Genomic DNA, 26,034 nt, shown 5'->3' on the forward strand with positions numbered 1-26,034 from the left:
TTGGAAAGACGTAAGCAGGATGTAATTATTCTAATCGCATAATTCTGGACAACCTGTACAGACAAAATATGAGTATTGTAAGTATTTTTCGGACATAATAAACCATAATTAAAATGAAAATAAACTGAAGATTATTAAAGAGGCAGTAATTCGCGTCAAAAAATAAGGGTGTGTTTAATTAAGACTCGTAGGCCACATGCTATCTTCTTTTTCATGTCAGCATTATCCCTCTTTTATCCCAAGTTACTATATCTTGAAGGATGCCAAAAAAGAAAAAAAACATGAGCCAGGAGAGCTAGAGTGGAAGCCGAAAGTGATATGTGTTGCCGATGTTACGCTCCGTTGAACATTCCAATGAGCAAACACTACTTCGTATAAATAATGAGGTGAAAAGATAAAGGCCCATGCGATGTCATTGCATGCTAAGGAACACCATATTGTCGAAATTTCCGAAGCCATCTACTACGACGTCTTTCATACTTTGCGGTGTCGCAATTATTATTACAGACAACTGAGGGAGGAAGGGGAAGACGACGTTGCCTGGTGATCAACAACCTACGTCGTCCTCCTCTTCCTCCCTCACCTTATTATGGTGATAACTGCGACACCAAAACAATATCACGGTTTTTGGGACGTAACACCCCATGCATTATATTATTATTATTATTATTATTATTATTATTATTATTATTATTATTATTATTATTATTATTATTATTATTATTATTATTATTATTATTATTATTATTATTATTATTATTATTATTATTATTATTATTATTATTATTACTTTCTATAAACAAATGTGTCAACTGTGTCTTTGGCATTTTTTTTTCAGACATAAACGCAACGACTTCACACAGTAAGCACTCCAACGATGTTATCTTCCCACTAATTGTGTGCTGTCACTCGAATCACTTTCTTATATTTTGTACCTCTTTCCTACATGATTGATGAAGGTGATCTTGGTAAGACCTTGTTGCAAACGCCTTGCCACTAGTGCCTAACAGTTCTGAATGATTCACCTCGTCAAAGTGAGAATCCCACATTTTTGTTTTCTTTCCAGAGCTTCGTGACAAGCTGATCCTGATGGGCTGATGCTGAAGCTCCACATTTTATAGTATACGTTGTGCGATATGACGCTTGTCAGTAAGACAGCACATGCCTGAATGTCAAGGGAATACCGCAATATGCCAAACGTTTATATTTACATTGACTTTGCATCAGTTTTATTATGTTCTTCCGTCTTCTCACCGGTTCCTATGTATATTTATGCACTTGGCTCACGCCATATACCCTGGGTTTCTAACCAAACCTAATGCACTAATAACATATTACCTATAGAGCACAGCCATCGTTGTACAATTTCGACTAACCTGCGTTACAGATACGCGTAATTTCTTTGACTACATGCATTATTCTTACGCATTGTGTATGAAAAGTCAATAAACTGGCATTTTCGACAATTTCTCCTGTAAGGTTTCTTCTTACGTTCAGTATTGCTCAAATGACACAAACAAGTTTTTTTTTTTTTTCACACAACATTTTTTGACGCCTTACAAAGTGGCCATCCAGACGTTCAGGGGAAGATGGACGCTTGAAGCGATGAGAAATCGGTGATTGCCCCGCCGCGGTGGTCTAGTAGCTAAGGTACTCGGCTGCTGACCCGCAGGTCACGGGATCGAATCCCGGCTGCGGCGGCTGCATTTCCGATGAAGGCGGAAATGTTCTAGGCCCGTGTGCTCATATTTGGGTGCACGTTAAAGAACCCCAGGTGGTCGATATTGCCGGAGCCCTTTACTACGGCGTCTCTCATAATGGCGGTTTTGGGACGTTAAACCCCACAAATCAATCAGAAATCCGTGATTATAGAATGTCGCTAAGGCAACGAATGAACCCGCCTTCGTGAACGGAGCAATGTCAGATAGATGCTGACGAAACGTTGCTTTGTCGAAATGTTGCCTCCCGTGATGCTGCCTGCTCAATAGTTTCTGATCACTCCATTGTGTATGGCATCCGCTTGAAGTTACTTGATGTTTTCGGGATATTTGTCGGCTAACCTTATTGGTTACCTGACTGACAACGTCGAAAGTATTGTTATAGCTGAAAAAGTTTTCTTTTAGTGCAGCTCATTATGCCGCTGATAGTGTACCTGGTTTCATAAATACATTACTGTAGTGCGACAATTATTATTATTATTAATATTATTATTAATATTAGTAGTAGTAGTAGTAGTAGTAGTAGTAGTAGTAGTAGTAGTAGTAGTAGTAGTAGTAGTAGTAGTAGTAGTAGTATTGATAGCACCAGCAACCAAGCAAACGCGTGGAATATACTGCCTTTATTTTGCGTGCATCGAGATCGCAAGGGCGCGTTGTTGTAGCTGTTCAATTATTTTCTTGACCATAATCATCAAGAAAAACACCAGAAAGCAGCCTCGCGCTAGAAAGAAAGCATAAGAACCTTATTACTGTTAACGTGCAGATATATATATTACATCAAGCACCATAATTTTTAACATAATCTGTAACCTTTCTAGTATACAATCTACATTATTCCGAAGTCTTCATAGTACTCTATAAAACCACTCAATTTTCGGCCGATCCCCCACAGTGGGTGTGCGCCACGGCTAATATGGGAAGAACAAGGTGTCGCCATAGGTGGTGCCTGATGAAGACAAACTGCAGGGCTTCTAGGCTTCTAATACTGTAAGTATGAGCGAACAAAGCGTTACTCGCCGTTTGTAGCTTAGCGGCCGACTATAACGAAGAAGGGGCGCTTAAGCTCATGGCTACAACAGCTGTTTTGGCCGTCGGAACCACTGTCGCTGGTGCAGTGCCGCAGAAATAGCAAAAAGAAAGATGTGGGGAATCATCCTTCTCTTCCAAGCAGTGGCGTAACTAGGGGGGGGCAAGGGGGTACAAGTGCCCCGGGCGCCACTAGGGAGGGGGCGCCAAGCCGAGTCCTCGGGTTGGCGCCCCCTGGAAAGGTTGTCAATGTTTTTTTCCGTAAAACCGCCTGGAAGGGGGGAGGGGCGAGGTTGTAATGTACGACTGGAAGTGGGGATGGTGGTGAAGGAAAGGGTTGCCGCAATGGCTTTTGCATCGGGAAAAGGATCCTCTATTTTCATTTTGCTGCGCTACCTCCGTGCCTTCCCATGACCCTCGGCTAAGCTTTGTTTTGTGCTCCGCAGCACTGGGTTAGATGAGTTTCAGCGAACCCCACCAGCCTCCCAAACCACTTACTGAAAGCTTCCCTGAAACCAACCACGTACGTAAACAAAATAAAATAAAAAAGTTCGAATGCACCTTTTTTGAGTAAGAACAGAAAACTCCAACGAAATAGCCGATCGTCCAACGACTAATCGTCCACGCAGCGGCGGAAGGAAGGGCGAATATAATCCGTGACCTCGGCACCAAAGGCTAAACAAAGGCGTTTATTCGCAGAGTTCTCTGGAGGAAAGACGGAGAAAGCGTGACACGACGGCGACGTTTGTTGATTCCCTGCATCGCGGGCGCCAGCAAAGCAATAGAAGGGCGGGGGTCAACGTTTCCCACATGCCATCCACCGCCATGGGCAGGTTCATCCTTTGGCCCAAAGAACACGCACCTGCGAAAAAAGCGCAGAGCGTAGTGTACCCGACAGCATGTGCCGACTGCCCCGCTTCGTACGTTGGAGAAACCAAGAACTTCCCTGAAAGAATGCGGCCGCACAAGGATGACCTCCATCAATGGAACAGCGAACGGAGCGAAACGGCAGAACACTCCGACCAGTTTAACCCCCATACCAGACCCGAGGGCGCGGTGTCTAGCTGGTTGCTTTGTTTTGTACTCACCCTGCATTCCTTGGGATGCACAAATAGCGCGAAAGCTTAGGTACGAGAAACTTGGGCCTGGGAAGCGCCCGTGCCGTCAAGATTTTTGCAGTGTGGACTGGAAGAGAACAATGACGGGTAAGGGACTTCCGGAAGTTTGAATAAAAAAAGAAAAATACTATACAAAAACGCGGGCGTAGCTCATCGAAATCAGAACTGGTGGCCCTTGGCCTCCGAAATGGCCCGCCGCGCGCCAGTAGGCAATCGCGGAAGCCTACATTAGCGCTTTTAATGGGGGGGGGGCGCGGAAATTATCACGGGCATAATGAGGGGCGCGGAAATATATTTGCCCTGGGCGCCGTCCTATCTAGTTACGCCACTGCTTCCAAGGGACCACAGTGAAGTTTATGCATCCACCCATCCATCCATCGCGCTGCCCGGCGCCCGCTGCAAGCTGTGCTGCTATAGGTTATACTGGGTTAGCGTTATCATTCCGCACGTATTGCGTGGGTTTTATTCATTTTTTTTTCTTCCGTGGTGCTGCTCCACCGGTAGTGCTTCTGACGGCCAGAACAGTTGTGGCCGCGTCGATAAAAAATAGAGGAAATGTATGGCCGACGCATAGTTAAGGGCCGCGCGTCCTCGCATACGGCCCATATAAATCCGCGTGTCAATGTCGCCCTCGTAGTCCCGATCGCGGCGTTATTGACAAGCTTGTTGACCTCCGAAGAACACTTGCTGACCACTTAAAACCACAACATGTCCGATAACCTGCGTTCAAACAAAGCGAAGCCCGTGACACCGACCACATGTTTTTTACCAATAATGATTGTATATTTCCACTGAGCTCGAGTGGCCGAGAAGCAGCAAGTGCAGCATACGACACAGGGCGTGACGGGATATTTGTAAAATAGTGGCCCACTAGGCAACTGATTTCATTTGTGTAGTGACAGCGTTATGGGCACAGAACAGTCCAGTTTCTTGTCACTGCTGTAGAGAGCCTTCGTGTACGCGCCTCCGTCTGAGGCGTGCACATGAAGGTTTTCTAGACTACAGCGCCGAAAGCACAGCCTAGGGATTCAAAGAAAAAATGGCAGCTTATCCACAAGGTCAGTGGTGACGAGTGGGACGAATAGATAGACGGACGCACAAAAGCGTCTTGACTATGGCATGTAGCCATGTTTTCACATGACACGCATCTCATGATTATCATGTTTGCACCAGTCACATACCTTCGTGATCCCTTGGTGTCGCGTAATGCGAAGCTTGATACACGTGAAGGTAACGAAACGACAGTGAACGCATCATTAGCGTAGCATGTAGTCATGTTGTTACATGACACGCATCTCACGATTATCATGCTTGCACCAGTACCATACCTTCGTCATCCATTCACTTCCCGTAATACCAAATTTGGTATAAGTGAAGCTAGCGAAACAGCCGCTAGCGCATCATGAGCCTGACATGTAGTCATGCTGTTACATGACACGCATCTCATGATTATCATGTTTGCACCAGTCACATACCTTCGTCATCCATTCATATACTCTAATACCAAATTTAATACACGTGACGGTAGCGAAACGGCTGCGAGCACATAATGAGCGTGACATGTAGTCATGTCGCTACATGACACGCATGTCATGATTTTCATGTTAGGGTCTGCCGCTTGTGTTCGCCATGCAATCATGCCGTACCATACCAGTTTTGCAACATGCCATGTGAACGAAACCACTGACAGAGCCGTAGGACCATGAAATGTAAATCATGGCATTCATGACTTACATGTCATGATTTTCATGTTTTTACAAGTCAGATATGTTCTTCATACAGTCATGTTATGCCATACCAAATGTGGTATCGATACCATTATCGAAATGGCTAGGAAAACTAAAAGTCGTAAGCGGCTAGATAGATAGATAGATAGATAGATAGATAGATAGATAGATAGATAGATAGATAGATAGATAGATAGATAGATAGATAGATAGATAGATAGATAGATAGATAGATAGATAGATAGATAGATAGATAGATAGATAGATAGATAGATAGATAGATAGATAGATAGATAGATAGATAGATAGATAGATAGATAGATAGATAGATAGATAGATAGATAGATAGATAGATAGATAGATAGATAGATAGATAGATAGATAGATAGATAGATAGATAGATAGATAGATAGATAGATAGATAGATAGATAGATAGATAGATAGATAGATAGATAGATAGATAGATAGATAGATAGATAGATAGATAGATAGATAGATAGATAGATAGATAGATAGATAGATAGATAGATAGATAGATAGATAGATAGATAGCGAGCGTCACGGTTGTCAATCGTGATAAACATGCGATGTCGCAGCTTCAGCTGCTAGCGTGACATTTAGACGCGTCCTCTAAGTGGGCTTTATCATTCCTGCTTGCAAAATGAACTTGTGAGGTGGTAAGCAGCCTCGCGAGAAATCGGACGAAAGAAAACGTCAAAATGCTTCGTTAGTGGTTGCTGGTCAGGTTCCAAGAAAAAGCAATTTTATTCAACGTTCCCATCCCAAACGACTAAAAGTATGGGCTAAAGCGGAGCCCAGGAAGGATCTTACGCTCAGCACAAAGCATGCAGTCTGCAGCGCGCACTTCACAAATGATATGAATGTTAAGAAAAGATACGTCGGAGATCTCTCAGGAAAAATCCTGATCGACGTGTGAAAAAAAAAGGGGGGGGGGGGGGGTTCGTTTGAATTATTGAACTCCTTGAATTTTTCCGTCTTCTCTCGTGCACCTTTGTTCGAAGTCCAGAGAACAAAGCTGCCTATACAGGGCATGAACTTTTGTTTTATGTTTATGCAACACATTGAGACATTTCAATCAATATTAAATATTCCGTTAAAGGCTTAGTAAGAATTTTTTCATTTTAATAATATGTTGTGCATTGACTTTTTTTGTGAGTGTGGCTTGAATAGCGTTCCTAGAAAGCTGCGCTGACCGTTCAATAGAAAAAAGTGTGCATATATAATCATTTTTCGTGTGCGGTAAGGAAGGATGATGAGAGCAGCGAGAAGATGTGTACATAGCCCCCACAAACACGTTCACACAGTTGTTAATCACACATCCGTGAACTTTCCGTCTTATATTTATCATTAGGTCCGCGAAAATATACTTCGGCGCAGTACACCAAATAGTAGGTACACTCTTAATCATGTCATACTTGAGGTTCAGGATATAGAGAGGAAGCTAGACTGTTTTCGTCTAGTTTGATGCTTACAGCCAACACATCACCTGGGATGTTATTAAGACTGTATATATATATATGTACTGCCGATGCCATAATCTCCTACTGTCTGGTCTCCAGCCTGCTTCTTCCCTACCTTTGCGTTAAAGTCGCCCATCACTATAGTATACTGTGTTTTTACCTTACTCATTGCCGATTCCACGTCTTCATGGAAGCTTTCAACTGAAGCGTCATTATGGCTGGATGTAGGCGCGTAAGCCTGTACTACCTTCATCTTGTATCTTTTATTCAGCTTAATTACGACACCTACCACCCTTTCATTAATGCAATAGTATTCCTCTATGTTGCCAGCTATGTTTCTGTGAATTACGAACCCCACTCTCAGTTCTCTTCTGTCTGCCAAGCCCCGATAGCAAAGAACGTGCCCATTCTGTAGCACCGTATAGGCATCATCTGTCCTCTTAACCTCACTGAGCCCTATTATATCCCATTTAACACTCTCTAGCTCCTCGCATAGTACGGCTAGACTTCCCTCACTAGATAAGGTTCTAGCGTTAAACGTTGCCAAGTTCAGGTTCCAAGGGTGGCCTGTCCGGATCCAGAGATTATTAGCACCCTCTGCTGCGTTGCAGATCTGACCACCGCCGTGGTCAGTTGCTTCACAGCTGCTGGGGACTGAGGGCCGTGAGTTATTTGACGTATGCATGTGGGAGGTAGTGGCCAGATACTGTACCAGGGTGGCCAATCCTTCTCTGGTGAGGGAGTGCGCTCCCGGCGGCGGTTACCGGTGAGGCCGCACCCGAAGCCTCTTAATGCAGTTTCATCAACAGGTGGATTTTTTTTATCCAGTTGGGAACTGCGCGGCACCGGGATTTGAACCACGGACCTTTTGCATGCGAGGCGGATGCTCTAATCACTACGCTATTATGGCACAGATAATCTGTGCCATAGTCTGTGGCCATCGCCGCAGATTATGGCATCGGTACTAGAAATGCCAGAGGAGAGCTACAAGTAAAATTCGCAGAACGCAATAATTTACGGATTTTGAATACCTTCTACCGAAAACGATAAAACCGCAAGTGGACATGGAGGAGCCCTAATGGCGAACATAAGAACGAAATAGACTTTATATTGAGTACACACCCAGGAATCGTGCAGGATGTGGAAGTGGTTGGCAAGGTACGATGCAGTGACCATAGAATGGTACGGTCTCGAATTCGCCTAGACTTGAAGAAGGAACGACAGAAACTGATACGCAAGAAGCCAATCAATGAGCTAACCCTGAGAGGGAAAGTACAAGAATTCAGAGTGTCGCTGCAGAACAGGTACTCCGCTCTTAGTGAGGAAACCAACCTTAGCGTAGATGCAATGAATGATAATCTGACGAGTATCATTAGGGAGTGTGCAGTGGAACTTGGAGGCAAAGTAGTTAGACAGGACACTGGCAAGCTTTCCCAGGAAACGAAGAACCTAATTTAGAAGCGTCAAATCATGAAAGTGTCAAGTACAACAGACAAAATAGAACTGCAGAGCTTTCGAAGTTGATTATTAGACGTAAGGTATGCGATGTAAGCAGGTATAACATGAAGAGAATTGAACACGCTCTGAAAAATGGAGGAAGCGTCGAAGCAGTGAAGAGGAAACTTGGGATAGGCGAAAGTCGGATGTATGCCCTAAGGGACAAAGAAGGCAAAATAACTACCAATATGGATAGGATAGTTAAAATAGCGGAGGAATTTCACAGTGATCTGTACAGGAGCCGAGACAACCACGACTTTAATACTATAAAAACTAGCTGTAACCCAGATGACACCCCACCAGTAATGATAGAAGAAGTCAGAAAAGCTTTGGAGAGCATGCAAAAAGGCAAAGCTGCTGGTGAGGATCAGGTAACATCAGATCTGCTGAAAGATGGAGGACAGATTGTGTTAAAAAAACTAGCCACCCTGTTTACGAGGTGTCTCCTGACGGGAAGAGTAGCAGAGTCTTGGAAGAACGCTAACATCATCTTAATACATAAGAAAGGAGATGACAAGGACTTGAAGAATTACAGGCCGATCAGCTTGCTCTCTGTAGTATACAAGCTATTTACGAAGGTAATTGCTAACAGAGTAAAGAAAACATTAGAGTTCAATCAACCAAAGTAACAAGCAGGATTTCGAACAGGCTACTCAACAATTGACCACATTCATACTGTCAATCAGGTAATAGAGAAATGCTCAGAGTATAACCAACCACTATACATAGCCTTCATAGATTACGAGAAGGCGTTTGATTCAGTAGAAATATCAGCCGTCATGCAGACACTGCGGAATCAGGGCGTAGATGAAGTATATATAAACATTCTGGAAGAAATCTACAGGGGATCAACTGCTACCATAGTGCTTCATAAAGAAAGCAACAGAATGCCAATCAAGAAGGGTGTAAAGCAGGGGGACACAATCTCCCCAATGCTGTTTACCGCGTGCTTACAGGAGGTTTTCAGAAGCCTAGAATGGGAACAGTTAGGGATAAGAGTTAATGGAGAATACCTTAGTAACCTGCGCTTCGCCGATGACATTGCATTGCTGAGTAACTCAGGGGACGAATTGCAACTCATGATTACGGAGTTAGACAAGGAGAGCAGAAAGGTGGGTCTTAAAATTAATCTGCAGAAAACGATAGTAATGTTCAACAACCTCGGAAAAGAGCAGCGCTTCGAGATAGGTAATAGTGCACTTGAAGTTGTAAAAGATTGATTGATTTATATGTGGGGTTTAACGTCCCAAAACTACCATATGATTATGAGAGACGCCGTAGTGAAGGGCTCCGGAAATTTCGACCACCGGGGGTTCTTTAACGTGCACTCAAATCTGAGCACACGGGCCTACAACATTTCCGCCTCCATCGGAAATGCAGCCGCCGCAGCCGGGATCCGAACCCGTGACCTGCGGGTCAGCAGCCGAGTACCTTAGCCACTAGACCACCGCGGCGGGGCAAGTTGTAAAAGACTATGTCTACTTAGGGCAGGTAATAACCGCAGATCCTAACCACGAGATGGAAATGACTAGAAGAATAAGAATGGGGTGGAGCACATTCGGCAAGCACTCTCAAATTATGACAGGTAGATTGCCACTATCCCTCAAGAGGAAGGTATATAACAGCTGTATCTTGCCGGTACTTAGCTACGGAGCAGAAACCTGGAGACTTATACTTAGAGGGTTCAGCATAAATTGAGAATGACGCAGCGAGCAATGGAAAGAAAACGGTAGGTGTAACCTTAAGAGACAAGAAGAGAGCAGAGTGAATTAGAGGACAAACGGGGGTTAAGGATACCATAGTTGAAATAAAGACGAGGAAATGGACATGGGCCGGGCATGTAGTGCGTAGACAGGATAACCACTGGTCATTAAGGGTAACTAACTGGATTCCCAGAGAAGGGAAGTGGGTTAGGGGGTACAGAAGGTTGGGTGGGCAGATGAGATTAAGAAGTTTGCGGGTATAAATTGGCAGCAGCAAGCACATGACCGGGTTAGCTGGCGGAACATGGGAAAGGCCTTTGTCCTGCAGTGGACGTAGTCATGCTGATGATTATGATGATATGTACTGCACGCCAACAAATTGTTCCAGGTATCAAAGTAGTTGCTTCTTTTTTTATAAGCATTCACACGATCTTGTTCAAATTCTGCTTTGCTGGTCATCAAAAACATGTGCGTTCCCCCACGCTGTTAGAGCGCCCAAGATCCAGCTTGCTGATCCCAGTGCAACGCTTACCATCACCGAAAGCACAAGAACTAGAGCATTGCAGAGCCGCTACATGCAAAATTTTTGAAGAGATGCCAATCATATACGTATACGTTACGCCCCAGGAAGTTTTAAGTTTACAGGACGCGCGAAAACCATCTTCAAATACCAGCATGTTTCACAGAAAAACATGGCGACCACGCTTGTCACGTGTCTCAAACCCCCGTCATGCTTGGAGAGAAGAGTAATTATTTTTCACTTTAGTAGGAGCAACGCCCATGTGTAACTATACTCGTATTTCCCGCGAAGGGCCGGTTGTTGTAGAAACGCAGCTTCCTGTCTTCAGTTCGCATCTACTCGCCGAAAGGTACGCGCTGCCGGCCGTGGTCCGACGAACGCGCGTCGCTGTTACTTTATCTGGTCGATCGCGTTTCGCGAGTGTCCCCACCTGAATTGTGGCCGGAATACAGAAATGACACATGCGCGCGTCTTCTGCTTTCCGCTTGCCCCTAAGGGCCAACTATTCCCGTCACTTTGCGAAAGCCCACAAGAGGTTAGCGTACGACACATGCGCAGTTGCAGCAAATGCAAGCGCAAAGTTTTGAGTTCGCTATTCTAGAACTTCGGGTGAACTTGGGAGTGGGGCCAGCGCGAGCAACGCAGCTCCAATGGACGGTGCCGCACACTGTGTTGATTCCCCAAGAGCAGCGTTCGGTTGAGCTCTCCAGTCAGACTGCAGCGCCAGAATACATAGCCTAGCGGATAAAAGGAATGCGACGCGTGCGTCTCGCGGCCTGCATCTGTCGGCGGATCTGTCGGGGGCGCGCGCACGCGTCTATTTTTTGGGTGCCCCTAACGGCGAATTTCAAAGACTTTGAGACGGGGCAATGTGTAGGGAGCCTACATGAACGGCCGTTTTTAGGGTGATGTCAGCCTTTGACCCACTACATGCCGCCAACGCACCGCCGCCCGCCAAAACACAACGTTGCCAGACAGCAACGCCGCGCTGTCTCCCCATCTTGGTGCCCGCACTGCGTCTACGCCCGGTTGCGTTTAGTTCTCAATAATACGGCGTCGAACGTTGCGGTAGCGTGTTAAACGCTGCCGGTGAAGCCTTAGAATGCCTGGATGCTGCGTACCGCTCTGCACTAACCACAACAGGAAGGGGGTGCGAATGTTCCGCTTCCCATCGCGAGCCCTCACCGACGACAACTATGGCTGGCTCAAGTGAAGCGAGACGGCTGGGAGCTGTTGCGAAAGACGGCGACGCCAACACGGTGCCGAAGGCGCCACTGCTTCCGACTCCGCCGGGAAGGTCACCAGCCGTTTGGTAGCGTATGTTTCTCAGCTCGCGACTGCTTCTGCGCAGAGCTGATCAGACGAGCGGACGAGACGACGGTGAGTCAAACAAGGTTTATGTACAGCATATATACAGAGGCGTTACAATTTCGGCACTGGGGCCGACAGAGACTCGAAGAGCCGAGCTCTTCTCTCTAACACATAGTTCAGCCTTTCGCCTAAGACCGCTGACTCACACACATGTCGGCACTCCGACACGGGGACTCCTCTCCTAGGACCTCCGATCGCGACGCGCCGCAGGGCTTCTTTTATTTACACCGGGTCCAACCAAAATGTCCAATCAGAAGCGCCGCTGGTCGTCCGGGCAGATTCCGCCAATGGGGGTCGCCGCGCCATGCGTCAGACCACCCGACACGCGGCCGCCGGCTCGCTGTCACGTGCGCCGCTGACTCACTGCACCTGGGCCAGAGGGGCGCCGCGCGTGTTCACGCCGTCGAGGTGATCGCGCCAGGCAGACTGCGGGCTGGCCTTGACCCAGATTGCCTTTTTCCGAGGCACGGACGTTTGACGAGGACTCGCTGGCATAACAGCACCCCCGCCGCCAGACAATGCACCGGAAAGACGAGCTGCTTCCACGGGGCTCGGATGTCAGGTGCGCTCGTTCGCCAGGTCCCTCCAGGTTCGCCTCCAGGGCCATGGGGAGAATACAGCTCCAGACTGTTCCGGGAACACATCCCAATTTTGACGACGGATCCCAGCTCCACTGGCTTGTCGCCACAACTTGTCGACCAGCTTCACTCGTCTCTTCTGACCATCTTCGGTTTCAGCACTTGTCGATGGTTCTGCAACTTGCTAAGAACGGTTCGACAACAGACAACACACGACACACGCAAGTGCCTTCGGTCACCCGACAGAACACCAGACAAAGTATAATACAACATATACCTATCTACGTGTTTATCGGAATTTTGTTCCCTCTACATCAAGAGGCACATGTGGGACAAAAGACTCTTAAAATGACAACTCAATTTTTTTTTCCCACGTACAACAACGTAACGAATTAGAATACCACAAAGTTGGCCCCTTGAGATCACTCTGAACGAGAGCGCTCAGCCCAGGTCGTGATGAGGTCAAAATTTTGCCCCGAATCGCCAGCGAGAAACCGAAAGGTTGAGAAGTTACTAGCTGGAACGCACTGCTCAATGCACCTGCATTAGCGTTTACCTTTCCCTTTTTTTTTTTTTTAGCGAACGTCAAAGTTGCGCTGTGGAGCAACATGCTCCACCTCAGTAACCGGCCACTTTTAGGCGACGATACCTATGCGGCACCAAGAGCGGCTCACACTTGCGACGTTGCACCGGGGAACAACGATACGGCTTGCTACTGATTGACTCCTCACCGCTTAGCTCAATATCGTGTTCGATCACCCTCATGTTTCCGGGGCGGTCCGAAAACACGTCTTCAAACTCGGAACCAATCTTTCTCAGGTCCTCCTTCACTTAAGCTAGGCTCTAGGTTTATCTGCTCCCAAATTACTTTCGATCCCCCTTCAATTACCTCACTAGAACTCAAAATTTCTGCTTCCTCTTCCTTTGAAGCATTCAACAACAGATTTACGACCGCTTGATGTTGAACGTATGGTTTCATGAAGTTGTAAATTTTGTCCGGCCGCCTTCCTAATTTCACTTCATAATTTGTATCGCAAGGCTTCGATAATACTTTGGCGGGCCCTTCCCAATCAACCTCAAGCTTGTTCCTTTTGGATGGCTGCAGCCGCATTACCTGATTATCAACTTCAAAAGCGCGCTTCTTCCCCGATTTCTCGTAGTGCTCCTTCGACAGCACTTCTGCCGCGTTTTTCTGGCTTTCCACTCGCGCTTCAATTTGGCTTTCCACTAGCGCTTCAATCGAGAGATCCTCACTCTGCCCTCGAATGAGCGTCTCTCGATCAACTCTCGGCAGCTCGCTCCAACTTTCCGCAACAGGCGAGAGCGTTGCAACCCTCTCGCTCTGACTCAATGGCGCCACGTCGTCTCCCCCAGCGCATACCGCGCCGGCCGCTCCCGCGACGGGCCGCTCGCGTCACTGCTCACATGACTCATGCGGAAAATTTCCTTTCTGGGGTTCCGTCGACCCGCCGACAAGGTCACTTGAGAGTTCACCGCATTGAACCAGATCAAGCTGCCGCGATAGCTTCCGCGCTTGCGATCGCGTGAGAGCCATGCACGCTAAGTTGGGGAAGAACGATTTGCCCTGCTCTTTGAGAAGCTGCTCCGAGTTGTTGGAGAAAAGATAAGAAAAACGACCATTCAGCGCGGCAGACACAGCCGCTTCGGTGCAAAGCTTACCGAACGGGCCTTCAATGACAACGGTGGCGATTGGTAAGCGAACACTCTGCTCCTCGGCGACTTGCCTGATCCACGCGCATTCTCCTGTGAAGTCATCCGGAGACACCAATGAAGGATGGACAACGTCCATGGTTGCCGCTGAGTCTCTAAGTGCTCGGCACGTTTTCTCATTGACCCTAATTTCTTGGAGATACGGCTCCAACAACCGCATGTTTTTTTCTGATTCTCGGATCGTTGCGAAGGCAAACTTTTCCTGACAGTTTCTCGCGATGTGCCCTTCCTTTTTACAGTTGTAGCAGATTAGCGGCTTCCGTTTGTTTTCCGGTTCTAATGCCTGTGTGGTAGAAACCTCACTCGATTTCTCCGCTTCTGTTTGCCCTTCCCCTACACTGTCCTTCGTAAGAGACGGGTCCTTCCTGAAATTACGATGCGGAACGGGTCTCCGTTGATCAGGTTTCTTTGAAAAGCCCTCTTTTCTTTCATCCTTTTCAACGCGCACTGCCCTGCTATGCAACTTTCGGCGAGTATAATACTCCTCAGCTAACTCAGCTGCCTTATTTAACTGTACTTCCCCAAGTCTGTCCTGCAGCCAAAGTTTGACATCATCCTCGATGCAGCGGTAGAATTGCTCCAATGCAACGCATTCCACCACTCTATCGCGGTCGTCATAAACACCTTCGCCCTTGAGCCATTCAATTAAATCGGCCTTAAGACGAAACGCGAAGTCAACGTGTGACTCATTCCCCTTTTCAGCATACCGGAACCTTTGCCTGAAAGCCTCGGGTGACAACTTATAACGTCTCAAGAGCACTTCCTTAACCTCGTCATAGCTCTCAAACGCTTCCCTCGACAAGCAAGTTATCGCGTCGGACACTTCGCCGGGAAGAAGAGCTAGCAGGTTCCGCGCCCAAAGAGGCCGCTCCAAAGCGTTTCGCTCACAGACGTGTTCAAACTTGACGAGATACTTCGCCATGTCCTCGCCTACTACGAACGGTGGCAGTTGATCCCGTATTCTAATACCGCTGACCTGAATCGTCGGAGAAGCTACGCTAGGCGCCTGCGAACACTGTAGTATTGCCAATTCTATTCGTTTCATCTCGAGGTGCTCCTGTCTCTCGGCCTCCTCGCGCTCGCGACGTTCGCGCCTTTCAGCTTCTTCACGTTCGCGAGCTTCTCGCCTTTCAGCCTCTTCACGTTCGCGAGCTTCGCGCCTTTCTTCACGTTCGCGAGCTTCGCGCCTTTCAGCCTCCTCACGTTCGCGAGCTTCTACTTCTCGCCTTTCAGCCTACTCACGGCGTGCTTTGATATCCACCCAGGCCTCATCGACTTCCTCAGCCGACACTCCCTCATCCTTCATGATCTCAAGGATCGCTTGCTTTCGTTTCGCACGGCCCAAAGTAATGCCGAGTTCCTCACAAATTTCGATGAGTTCCTTCACTTTAAGGTTCTCCATCGTTCACACTAGCCTCTTGCTGTTTGCCCCTGTTAAGAATCTACTTGCCGTACCCACTATAAGCCTACTAGCAAGACGCGCAAGCAATTTTTCACACTCCCGTGTTTACCCCCTCCGCATTAACTTTGGTTTCAAAGCGCTTCGACTTGGCTTGAAACTATCAAAGCTCACTTCAATGCTTCACACAGCCCTTCTCTAAACTACTACAACCTGAGCTAGAGTAGTCTGGTGAACTGAGGGGAAAACATCAGGCACTCACCGCATCGATGTCGCTGACGCCGGCCGATCCCGCAGCTGCCAACCACTGTTGCGAACGACGGACCGATCCCGCCGAAGCCACCACTGTTGCGAAAGACGGCGACGCCAACACGGTGCCGAAGGCGCCACTGCTTCCGACTCCGCCGGGAAGGTCACCAGCCGTTTGGTAGCGTATGTTTCTCAGCTCGCGACTGCTTCTGCGCAGAGCTGATCAGACGAGCGGACGAGACGACGGTGAGTCAAACAAGGTTTATGTACAGCATATATACAGAGGCGTTACAATTTCGGCACTGGAGCCGACAGAGACTCGAAGAGCCGAGCTCTTCTCTCTAACACATAGTTCAGCCTTTCGCCTAAGACCGCTGACTCACACACATGTCGGCACTCCGACACGGGGACTCCTCTCCTAGGACCTCCGATCGCGACGCGCCGCAGGGCTTCTTTTATTTACACCGGGTCCAACCAAAATGTCCAATCAGAAGCGCCGCTGGTCGTCCGGGCAGATTCCGCCAATGGGGGTCGCCGCGCCATGCGTCAGACCACCCGACACGCGGCCGCCGGCTCGCTGTCACGTGCGCCGCTGACTCACTGCACCTGGGCCAGAGGGGCGCCGCGCGTGTTCACGCCGTCGAGGTGATCGCGCCAGGCAGACTGCGGGCTGGCCTTGACCCAGATTGCCTTTTTCCGAGGCACGGACGTTTGACGAGGACTCGCTGGCATAACAGAGCCCACCAATGAATGAACAACTTTATTTATCCCTTGTTAAAGGGAAGGGGGCAACAGGAAAGGGTGTGGTGGGGATGAACTACTTGAAGTAGTCCTCCTCTACCCTCTCAGCCCACTCCAGGATGGCCTCCTGGATAGCGGGCCTCGAGCTGCGCAAGGCAGCCTCCCACTGCTCCTCACTAGAAATTAGGCGTTTCAGGAATGGGGGAAGAGGGTGCTTAGGGCAGCGCCACATGATGTGGTTCAAGTCTGCTGTGGAGGAGGCACAAAATTTACATGAGGGGGAAGGATAACAGGATGGATGAATGCGGTGTAGGAGGTAAGGCGAAAGAAAGGTGCGAGTCTGCAGCTGTCGCCACAGAATTTCGCACCTGCGTGAAGATTTGCGCGTGAGTGGCGGGAAGGTTAATCGCTCTAAACGGTAGTGTGTGCAAATATCGTGGAATGAAATAAGGCGATCCCGCGCTGTAAATGGCGCCTCATTCGTAGCGAATTGCGACACATCGGATGCGTGTGCCCGGACTGTGAATCCTCGGGCACTCGCATGAGCCGCCTCGTTTCCGGCAAGGCCCGCATGCGCGGGAGTCCAGATTAGTGCTACAAGTCGATCAAGGGGATGATGCAAAAGTAGGGAAAGGGCTGGCTTAGAAACCCTGCCCGCTCCGAAATTATATATAGCTGTTTTGGAGTCACTGATTATAACGGATGAACTAGGTATTGTCAGGGCCAGGGCTATGGCCGCCTCTTCCGCTTCCTCCGAAGAAGAAGCAAGAACGGAGGCGGCCGCAGCGACCTGGCCGTGAGAGTTGATTACCGATATTGCATAATGATGCCTGTTTCCGTAATCGGCGGCGTCAACATAGAGCACATCATTGGAGGAGGAGAATTGTTTTTTGAGGGCCCTCGCGCGCTGCATCCTGCGCTGTTTCTGGTGCTCAGGGTGCATGTTTTTTGGAAGTGGTGGAATGTATAGGTTCTCGTGTATGTGGTGTGGAATGGTGTACTTGACCTTAGTGATGGATGCCGGAGTGACAGAAAGGGTTTGTAGAATGTGTCGGCCTGTCACGGTGTTAGAAAGTCTGTTATACTGAGATGCAATATGGGCTTCTCCTAGTTCAGCAAGGGTGTTGAAGGTGCCAGTACGCATAAGCCTTTCAGTGGAGGTCCGTATAGGCACCCCTAAAGCGAACTTATACGCTTTGCGTAAAAGGATGTCTATCTGGTCGGATTCTGATTTAAGAAAGTGTAGGTAAGGCGTTGTAAAAGTTATTTTACTGATAACGAAGGCTTGGACCAAGCGGAGGAGTTCGGCCTCCTTTAGTCCGCCATGTTTATTACTGACCCGACCCAAAAGTCGCAAGGTATGATCAACGGTGGTGTGAAGTGTCTTTAGTGTGTATGTGTTGAGCCGATTGCTTTGAATGTGTAAACCGAGCACGCGGATCCTATCCACTCGAGTAACTGGTACGTCATCTAGAATTACCTGTATATTGGATATGTGTTTTTCGCCCCCTCTGTGAGATGGTAGGAGAAGTAGCTGAGATTTCTGTGGGGAACATGAAAGATTCATAGACCCTGTAAGTGCCACAACCGTATTTGCCGCAGCTTGCAGGGTGTCTTGAATCTCTCCATCGGAGCCGCCAGTCATCCAAAGAGTGATGTCGTCGGCGTAGAGTGAAAACTTGAGGTCAGGGATAGATCTCAATGCTTGCGCCAACGGCATCATAGAGACATTAAAAAGAAACGGTGACAGCACAGACCCTTGGGGCGTGCCGTAACTTCCCAAAGCGTAAGACTGAGATTGATCTGCGCCTATGTGTATGGTTGCGGTACGGTTGGCTAAAAAAGTAGCTATATAGTTATATGTCTTTGCGCCAACCCCTATGAGATTAAGCTCGCGGAGGATGGCGGAATGAGCAACGTTGTTGAAAGCTCCATGGATGTCCAGACTCAAGATTGCTTGCGTATCTAGGCTGCTGTTGGGTGTAATGATATCATGCTTCAGTCGAAGCATGACATCTTGACATGACAGAGATTTTCGAAAACCCACCATTTCTGGTGGATAAGAGAGAACACAACTTTATTGTCGTCAGACTTAAGGAGGTAGGTGACCCGCCAGGCTGAACCTGATGGCCACCTCCTCTGCCCTTTGTACGGCCTGGAGCTGAACGGCCAGGCTGGTGGAGGTCAGAACTGCCTCCCACCCCTCTGGCGAGGGAGCGGCTAGGAGATCGAGAGAGGGGGGATCTTCCCTGCAGGCCCAGAGAATGTGATTAAGTGTGGCTATTGAGCCGCAATGCGAGCAATGCGGATCAATCGAGTCGGGGTAAATACGTGCATAAATGTATGGGCACGGAAATGAATGTGTTTGCAAGCGGCGCCAGATAACCTCCTGGCGCTTAGTTAGCTTATGGTGCGGGGGTGGTTTTGTCTGCCTCGAAAGACGGTAATATTGTGTGATGTCATGGTAGGATGTCAAGGCTTCACCAGGGTTTTCCAAATCAGAGGCGGGTACCACCGCTCGGCTGACGAATCCTCGAGCATATAGGTGGGCCGCCTCGTTCCCTGGGTTCCCCGCGTGAGCCGGCACCCATACCAGCGCAATGGAGGATAGTGCGTCTTCCTCAGCATCTGTAAGGAGACTGGGCAGTAGTAAACGCAGAGTTGTGGGGGCCACAATGCCACGTGCGAAGTTGGATATAGCAGCCTTTGAGTCACTGAGTATAGTGGTGAATCCGGATGCTGCTGCTAGCGCTATCGCCGCTTCCTCAGCTTCTGTCGTATTAAGCACACGGACAGAAGCAGCCGCTTTAATTTGAGGTGAATTGGCGTTGTTGCCGGGGAGAGTGATTACGCTTATTGCATATGCTTTAGTAAACTCTCGGTATTGGGCGGCGTCAACGTACGCAACGGTTGGGTTGGACGCGTACGTTTTTTGCAAGAATTTGGCCCTCGCTTTCCTTCTACCGTCGTGATGGCTGGCCAACATGTTCTTTGGCAGTGGTTTTATGAGGAATTTCTTTCTGATGTTGGGGGGGATGACAGCCGGATCGTTACCCGTAGGAGATACCACATGGTCAATGTTAGCAAGGATCCAACGCCCCGTCCTGCTTCCCTGTAATCGGTGAATTTGCGCCGTAAGATGCGCTTCAAGAAGTTCTTCTAAGGTGTTATGCAGCCCAAGACTGAGGAGGTGCTCTGTCGATGTGTTTCGGGGGAGACCCAATGCCACCTTATACGCTTTGCGTAAGAGCCGATTTAGTTGGGCTCGCTCAGATTGAAGGAGGTGCAAATAAGGGAGGGCGTACGTGAAGCGCGACAAAACGAAGGCTTGAATTATCTGTAGCAGTTCTTTCTCCTTCATGCCTCGATTGCGAGCGCTCACTCGAGATATAAGATGGGCCGTCTGGTTCACGGTTACGGTGAGACGGTCTAGCGTAATGTTGTTGTGGTGGTTTGTTTGCACAATGAGTCCGAGTACTCTCATGTGGGCCACCTGCTTAATTGGCGTGTCATTGACATACACGTTAATACTAGGAAGTGGAGTCTTAATTTTGCGGCGATCTGGGGGTCGCAGTAATAGTAGCTCCGATTTGCTCTGGGAACACTCCAAACCCGCCTCTGACACGTGCTGAACGACTACGTCGGTTGCTCTTTGAAGAGTCTCCTCGATTTGACCATCGGATCCCACCGTCGTCCAGAGCGTGATGTCATCTGCGTAGAGGGTGTATCGCAGGCCGGGTATCGTGTCAAGTTTGGGAGGTAGTGACCTCATAGCGAGGTTGAAAAGGAAAGGGGACAAAACAGCTCCCTGCGGGGTGCCGCGATCACCGAGTGTGATGAGCTTAGAACGAAGGTCACCCACTGAGAGTTCAACCGTTCGATTAGATAAGAAAGCACGGACGTAGTTAAATATGCGTTCCCCGGATCGTAGTTCGGACAGACTGCCTAAAATGGCACTATGCTTCACGTTGTCAAATGCTTTGTGAAGGTCCAGACCGAGCAAAGCCTTGGTACTAGTGCCACTCTCAGGTCGTAGGAGATCGTGATGCAACTGGATGAGCGCATCCTGAGTGGATAGATGGGCCCTGAAGCCCAGCATTGTGGGGGGAAGTAGGCGGTGCTCTTCCGCGAAATTTTGCAAGCGACAGAGGACAACATGCTCCATTAGTTTGCCCAGGCAGGAGGTCAACGAGATTGGACGAAGATTCTCCAGGTCGAGTTTCTTGCCCGGTTTCGGTATAAACGCGACCCTTGCGTGTTTCCATTCTGATGGCAAATGGCCGGACCTCCAGCACTCATTCATATATTCAGTAATGGCCCCTACCGACTTTGGATCGAGGTTGCGCAGCGTCTTATTTGTCACCCCGTCAGGACCGGGTGCCGATGTTGTACGCAGTTTATGTAGCGCTATGCAAACCTCACTTTCCGAAATGTCGGCGTCCAACTGTTCGTTGGCTGTTCCAGTGTATTCAGGCAACTGCTCTGTGCTGTTCTGTTTCTGAGATGTGTTGATGTAGCGGGTGATGAGCTCCTCCAGCAGCTCTTCGTTGGTGCCCGGGTATTGATGGACAATTCGCGCGAGCTGTTTGCGTGCGGCCGACTTGGAGCTACCAGGGTCCAGCAGGTGTCGCAGAAGATGCCACGTTTTCTTGCAGCCCATCTGGCCATTGAGGCTGCCGCAAAGTTGGCCCCACTGTTGGCGTGTTAGCACAGCGGTGTGGGCTTCTAATTCACGTTCGAGCCTCGAGATGCGGCGGCGGAGCCTTGTGTTGTGACGTTGGCGCCGCCACCTACGCATGAGGCTTTCATGCGCCTCCCACATATGTAGAAGGCGTGAATCTGTTGATGGCTGTTCCGGAGTTACGTCTGCTTGGTATGTTGTAGCGTCCACATCTCGACTCAAAGAAAGTATCCATTCGTTCAAGTCCAATACCGAATCGGGTGCCGTTTCTTTGCGCAGTTGGCGGAATTTATCCCAGTCTGTAATGCGAGCTGTGGCTCGTTTTTTTACATTGCTTGTGGTTAACTCAATGGTTACCGCTAGAATGAAATGGTCACTTCCTACGGTGTGACCTGTGTTTTGCCAACGGGCACCCTCCGTGTTTTTGCAAAGGGAGAGGTCTGGGGTAGTATCTCGACATACGCTGTTCCCGATTCGCGTCGATTGCTCCGGATCATTGAGGATACTGAAACCTAGGTCGTGTATGATGCTCCATAATCGGCGACCCTTGGGGTTGGATTTCGGGTATCCCCATTCGGGATGTTTTGCGTTAAAATCGCCTAGTACGAGCAGCTTTGCATCCTTCGCCAGATTTGTTGCTTTCCGAAAGATGTAAGGTAGATCCGCAGCTGTATCTCTTGGAGGGCTGTATATATTTAAAATGAAGAGTGGCTTGTCTCCTCGTCTTTTTGGTATAATTTCCACCAGTGTGTGATGAATACTCGTACCCTCAATTTCATGTTGAATGGCTGTGACATTCTTGTGTACTAAGATGGCAGTGTGGCATTGTGCGCTCGCGGATATGTCTATTTTCTGATTATATGATGCGTATCCGGGCAGTTGAGCGGCAGTGTTCGTTTCTTGCAAAACTATGATGTCCGGCGAACATTCCCCATTTGGTGCATGGTTTTGAATATGCTGGATATGTTGCTGCAGATGGCCCTTCTTATTGCGGAAGCTCCTGCAGTTCCACTGCCAGACGGTGAGCGTGTGGAGAGCCGCCATGACTATGTTATTGGCGTAGGGGCCGGTGTTTGCCGGCTATTGGATGGTGTGCGGTGGATGGCCAACTGCACACTGAAGTCGGCCAGTGCAGCTTCGGTCGAGCTCTTTAACACGGCGAATGAGGTGGTTGTTTCCCGGATGGTTTGGTGGATCGCATTAAAGCGCGTTTCTATTTCAGCGTTCAGATCGGATTTCAGCGTTGAGATGGCTGCCGTGACTGCCGTCGTTACTTTTGTAGTGATGTCGGCGTCTGCGTGGAGTGAAGCTGTGGGTGTAGCTGCCTTGCGTTTATTAGCGTTCTGAAGTTGAGGAACTGGCGATAACGCCGGGTTTGGTGCCAGGGGGTTCGGATGTGCGTCTTGTGTTTCGGATGATGTGGGTGTAGTTTGTTTGTCGATACTGAGTGCTCTATCTATTTTGGCTTCTAGAGACTGGATGTAGCTAGTCAATTTAGCTATCTGGGACTGCTGGGCCGAGATTTGAGCCTTAAGGGCAGAATTCTCCTTTGCCAACTCCCTCACCTGTGAATCGGAAAATAGTAGTGATGCCGGGGCGCCCCGCTGCCAGGCCACCGACTTGGACGCTTCTCCGGGACCTCGACTGGATGAACGAGACACCGATGGGCTGCGCCTGGCTGATTTGGACCTTGAGTGAGATGAGGGCCTGCTGTCTCGTCGTTGGGCTGAGCGTGACCTCGGGCGCCTGCTGTGGGATCGACACCTGCTGCCACGTCGTTTAGCTGAACGAGACCCTGAGCGCCGGGTGTGGGATGGGGACCTGCTCTCTCGGCGCTGCTGCTGGTTGCTGCTGTTCCCGAGTGGTGAGAAAGATGCAGAATGGTCTCGAGATGATGGTGAGCGTCTGCTGGAGGAGCCACTGTGAGATGGGTTGCGATGGATGTTCGACGAAGGTTCTTGCGCTTCTTGCTTCGATTGCGGGGTGGGTGGCGCCTTCTTGATAAAGCGATACTTGCAGTTTGAGCTGCCGGTGTTGTGTGCACCATTGCAGACGATGCAGCGTGGCGTGCATGCGGGTGTTTCGCCCTGTCCTGGTGTGGGGTGTTCCTCTCCGCAACGGCGGCACCGCTGCTTACGTGGCATCGGGCAAACATCCGTGCGGTGACCAACCTTGCGGCAGTTAAAACACGATTCCACCCTGTTGTAGAACGGGTACAGCCTGATGTCGGTTCCGTGGTAGAATATCCACTTTGGAAGGTTTGGCGTCATTAGTGCAACCACGACGTGCCTAGTTTGGCCCAAGCGTCTTCCACTCACGATAGGAATGGTGGGGTTGCTGGCTTGTAGGTCTGCCAAAATCTCCTCGTCTGAGAAGTCATCGTATGCATGGAACATGATGCCTCGTATGGCGTCGTCTGGAGGGGGGGCGTAGACATGGAGCTCGATAGTAGCAGCGCCGATGGTAATCGACTTCACTCGAAGGTAGGCTTGGGCGCGTTGCGAGTCGATCACGCTCAAGGTAAAGGTATTATTGGTGGGGTGCGTCCGAAGGCGATCCCGACTTGCTGGTGGCTGATCTGGCAGTGAAGCTGCCTTGAGCAGGGCGTCGTGCAATTGCCACGGCGGCACTTTCGTCAAGTCGATGGGCGTTCTTGGACGTCCTACTATATGAATGGAGTCTTGCGGCAATCGGGGGAGTGGTGCCCGCCGACGTAACCGAGGCGGACGTGACTTGACCTGGGGTTGGCGTTCCGGCACAGCGGCGCGGGCATTCTCCGACGTACACGGTTGAAGAACGGGCTTGCCTTGGTTTTGAAGTTCCCGTCGGCGTCGTTCCTGGGCACGATAGCCGGGCGATTGCCAGGAATCGTCGGACCACTCCTCTTCAGAGATGGTATGACCTTCTACGACGCACTCCATTCCGGTGGGCGGCTGGGCACGACGATGTGAGTAGCGTGAGACGCTGCACCAGGCTTAGGCAAGGAGCCGGACGCGCGCTGAGCCAGCTAGGCTCAGGGCGGCGAGCGGCGTTGGTCGGGTCAGCAGATGCTCCTGGGAGAATCTTGATAAATCCAGTGCAGAGAGTGATATCCGCGCGTTCCCAATAACCTCATGCACCCACTCATACATAAATTATTGGTCAGTAAGCACGCGTCGCAGCGAAAATGCCGAAAGGCTCGGGAGACGATGTACAGTGCGTCCTACTGCTCCGAGCGTCTCCTCCGAGTCTTCTGGTGGATAAACATTGTTGTCTTCCATGTATTTATTCAGACGGTTGAGTATAACGTGTTCAAGCGTTTTACCAAGACAAGAAGTTAGTGAAATAGGCCTGAGATTGGAAGTGTTCACTGGTTTGTTTTGCTTTGGAATGAAAATTACCAGAGCCCACCAGTGCGTCTCGTATTTGCTCTGTGAGTACTGCGTATTTTGTTCACTGTTTTTTCCTGCGGCACACGTATATGTGTTTCGCGGTGTTCGCGAATGAGTAGATAACCGAAGTTGTCGTTGCTGCGTCCACGCATTGCGAGTAGGAAGCCCACAAACGGGACGCGTCCGCGCGTTCGTACGGAGACGCGCTCGCTAGTCTGAGCTGTTGCCACGCTTGCGTTCGTGTCAGCGTAACCTCAGTATTATGTCGCAAGTGTTTGTGTGTGGGCTGCGAATTTCTTCGTGCGCTCACTTTGAGAACTGGGTCGCTTACACGACCCTGAGAACCGCCGCTGTCAAAAGCCCAGGTGTTGTGTGTTGGCTGGCTCCAAAATGGCGGCGCACAGAAAACTATGCTGAATTTGGTGGAAGCTGGCAACAGCGTGCCCCGTTGCCCGCTGGTTTTGGCTGAGTTTCTTGAAGGCACTTATTAAGAAGTCTCCACCCTAAAAACGGCCGTTCATGTAGGCTCCCTAGAAATGTGAGCAACGCAGCTCCCTCTGGTCAGTGTATACAGTGCATGTGATAGTCTTGCTGCCAGCAATTTCACGTCGTGCATTGTTAAAGAAACGGAAATATTATTTCGGCACAAGGATCAGCTTACACGTGAGATAGTGGAATCTTACCACATCCGAAAGAGGGGGCATGACTGTGTTAGCCAAGCTACGATTGTGCTGCATGATAAAGAGTACGCGTATCTCGACATGTAGTACTTGTAAAATATAACAAGCAATACGTAATATGTACAATTCTTGTAAGCCTGACAAGAGTGGTTTCTGTTGCACCCTGTTCTGATGCGCATGCGCAAAAGATGATGTATACGCTTTCAAAATCTTTTTTTCTGAGTAAAAAACCTTCAGTTGTGAGAGCAAGCGCTGTCCGTGTCAGCCTCTTCTGTCCGTCAGTTTTTTAGTGCGCTTCAACAAAATTTTCAATTATGAATTGTTAAATCACTCAAGACTACGTCACGTTGGTCTGGCAACACACGTGATAGCGCAGCCTCACTGGCCAACCACTTTGCCAGCGTAATCTGGAGCTGCTTTCTTTTTCGTATCGTACAGAACG

At 49.2% G+C, this 26,034-nt stretch overlaps 1 protein-coding gene and 1 long non-coding RNA gene across 3 annotated transcripts in view; one reads left to right on the forward strand and one right to left on the reverse strand.

Moving 5' to 3' along the window:
• LOC119162990 (uncharacterized) overlaps positions 1-1,468 on the forward strand; it is a 177,127-nt gene extending 175,659 nt beyond the window's left edge. For both annotated transcript variants that reach the window (XM_075882059.1, XM_075882060.1), the window contains exons 8-9: positions 839-862; positions 1,067-1,468. In XM_075882059.1, the coding sequence (XP_075738174.1) occupies positions 839-862; positions 1,067-1,098 (56 nt within the window). In that variant the 3' untranslated portion in view covers positions 1,099-1,468. The remainder of the gene's footprint in view (positions 1-838; positions 863-1,066) is intronic.
• A 1,946-nt stretch (positions 1,469-3,414) lies between these two features.
• Positions 3,415-4,191, reverse strand: LOC142788262 (uncharacterized). The gene is made up of 2 exons (XR_012889321.1): positions 3,833-4,191; positions 3,415-3,606 (listed from the first exon to the last, which is right to left on the reverse strand). It is a non-coding gene; the product is annotated as an uncharacterized LOC142788262 (long non-coding RNA).
• Between the last annotated feature and the right edge of the window lie 21,843 nt (positions 4,192-26,034).

The sequence above is a fragment of the Rhipicephalus microplus genome, chromosome 2 (assembly GCF_043290135.1).
Source record: "Rhipicephalus microplus isolate Deutch F79 chromosome 2, USDA_Rmic, whole genome shotgun sequence".
In the NCBI taxonomy this organism is placed as follows: domain Eukaryota; kingdom Metazoa; phylum Arthropoda; class Arachnida; order Ixodida; family Ixodidae; genus Rhipicephalus; species Rhipicephalus microplus.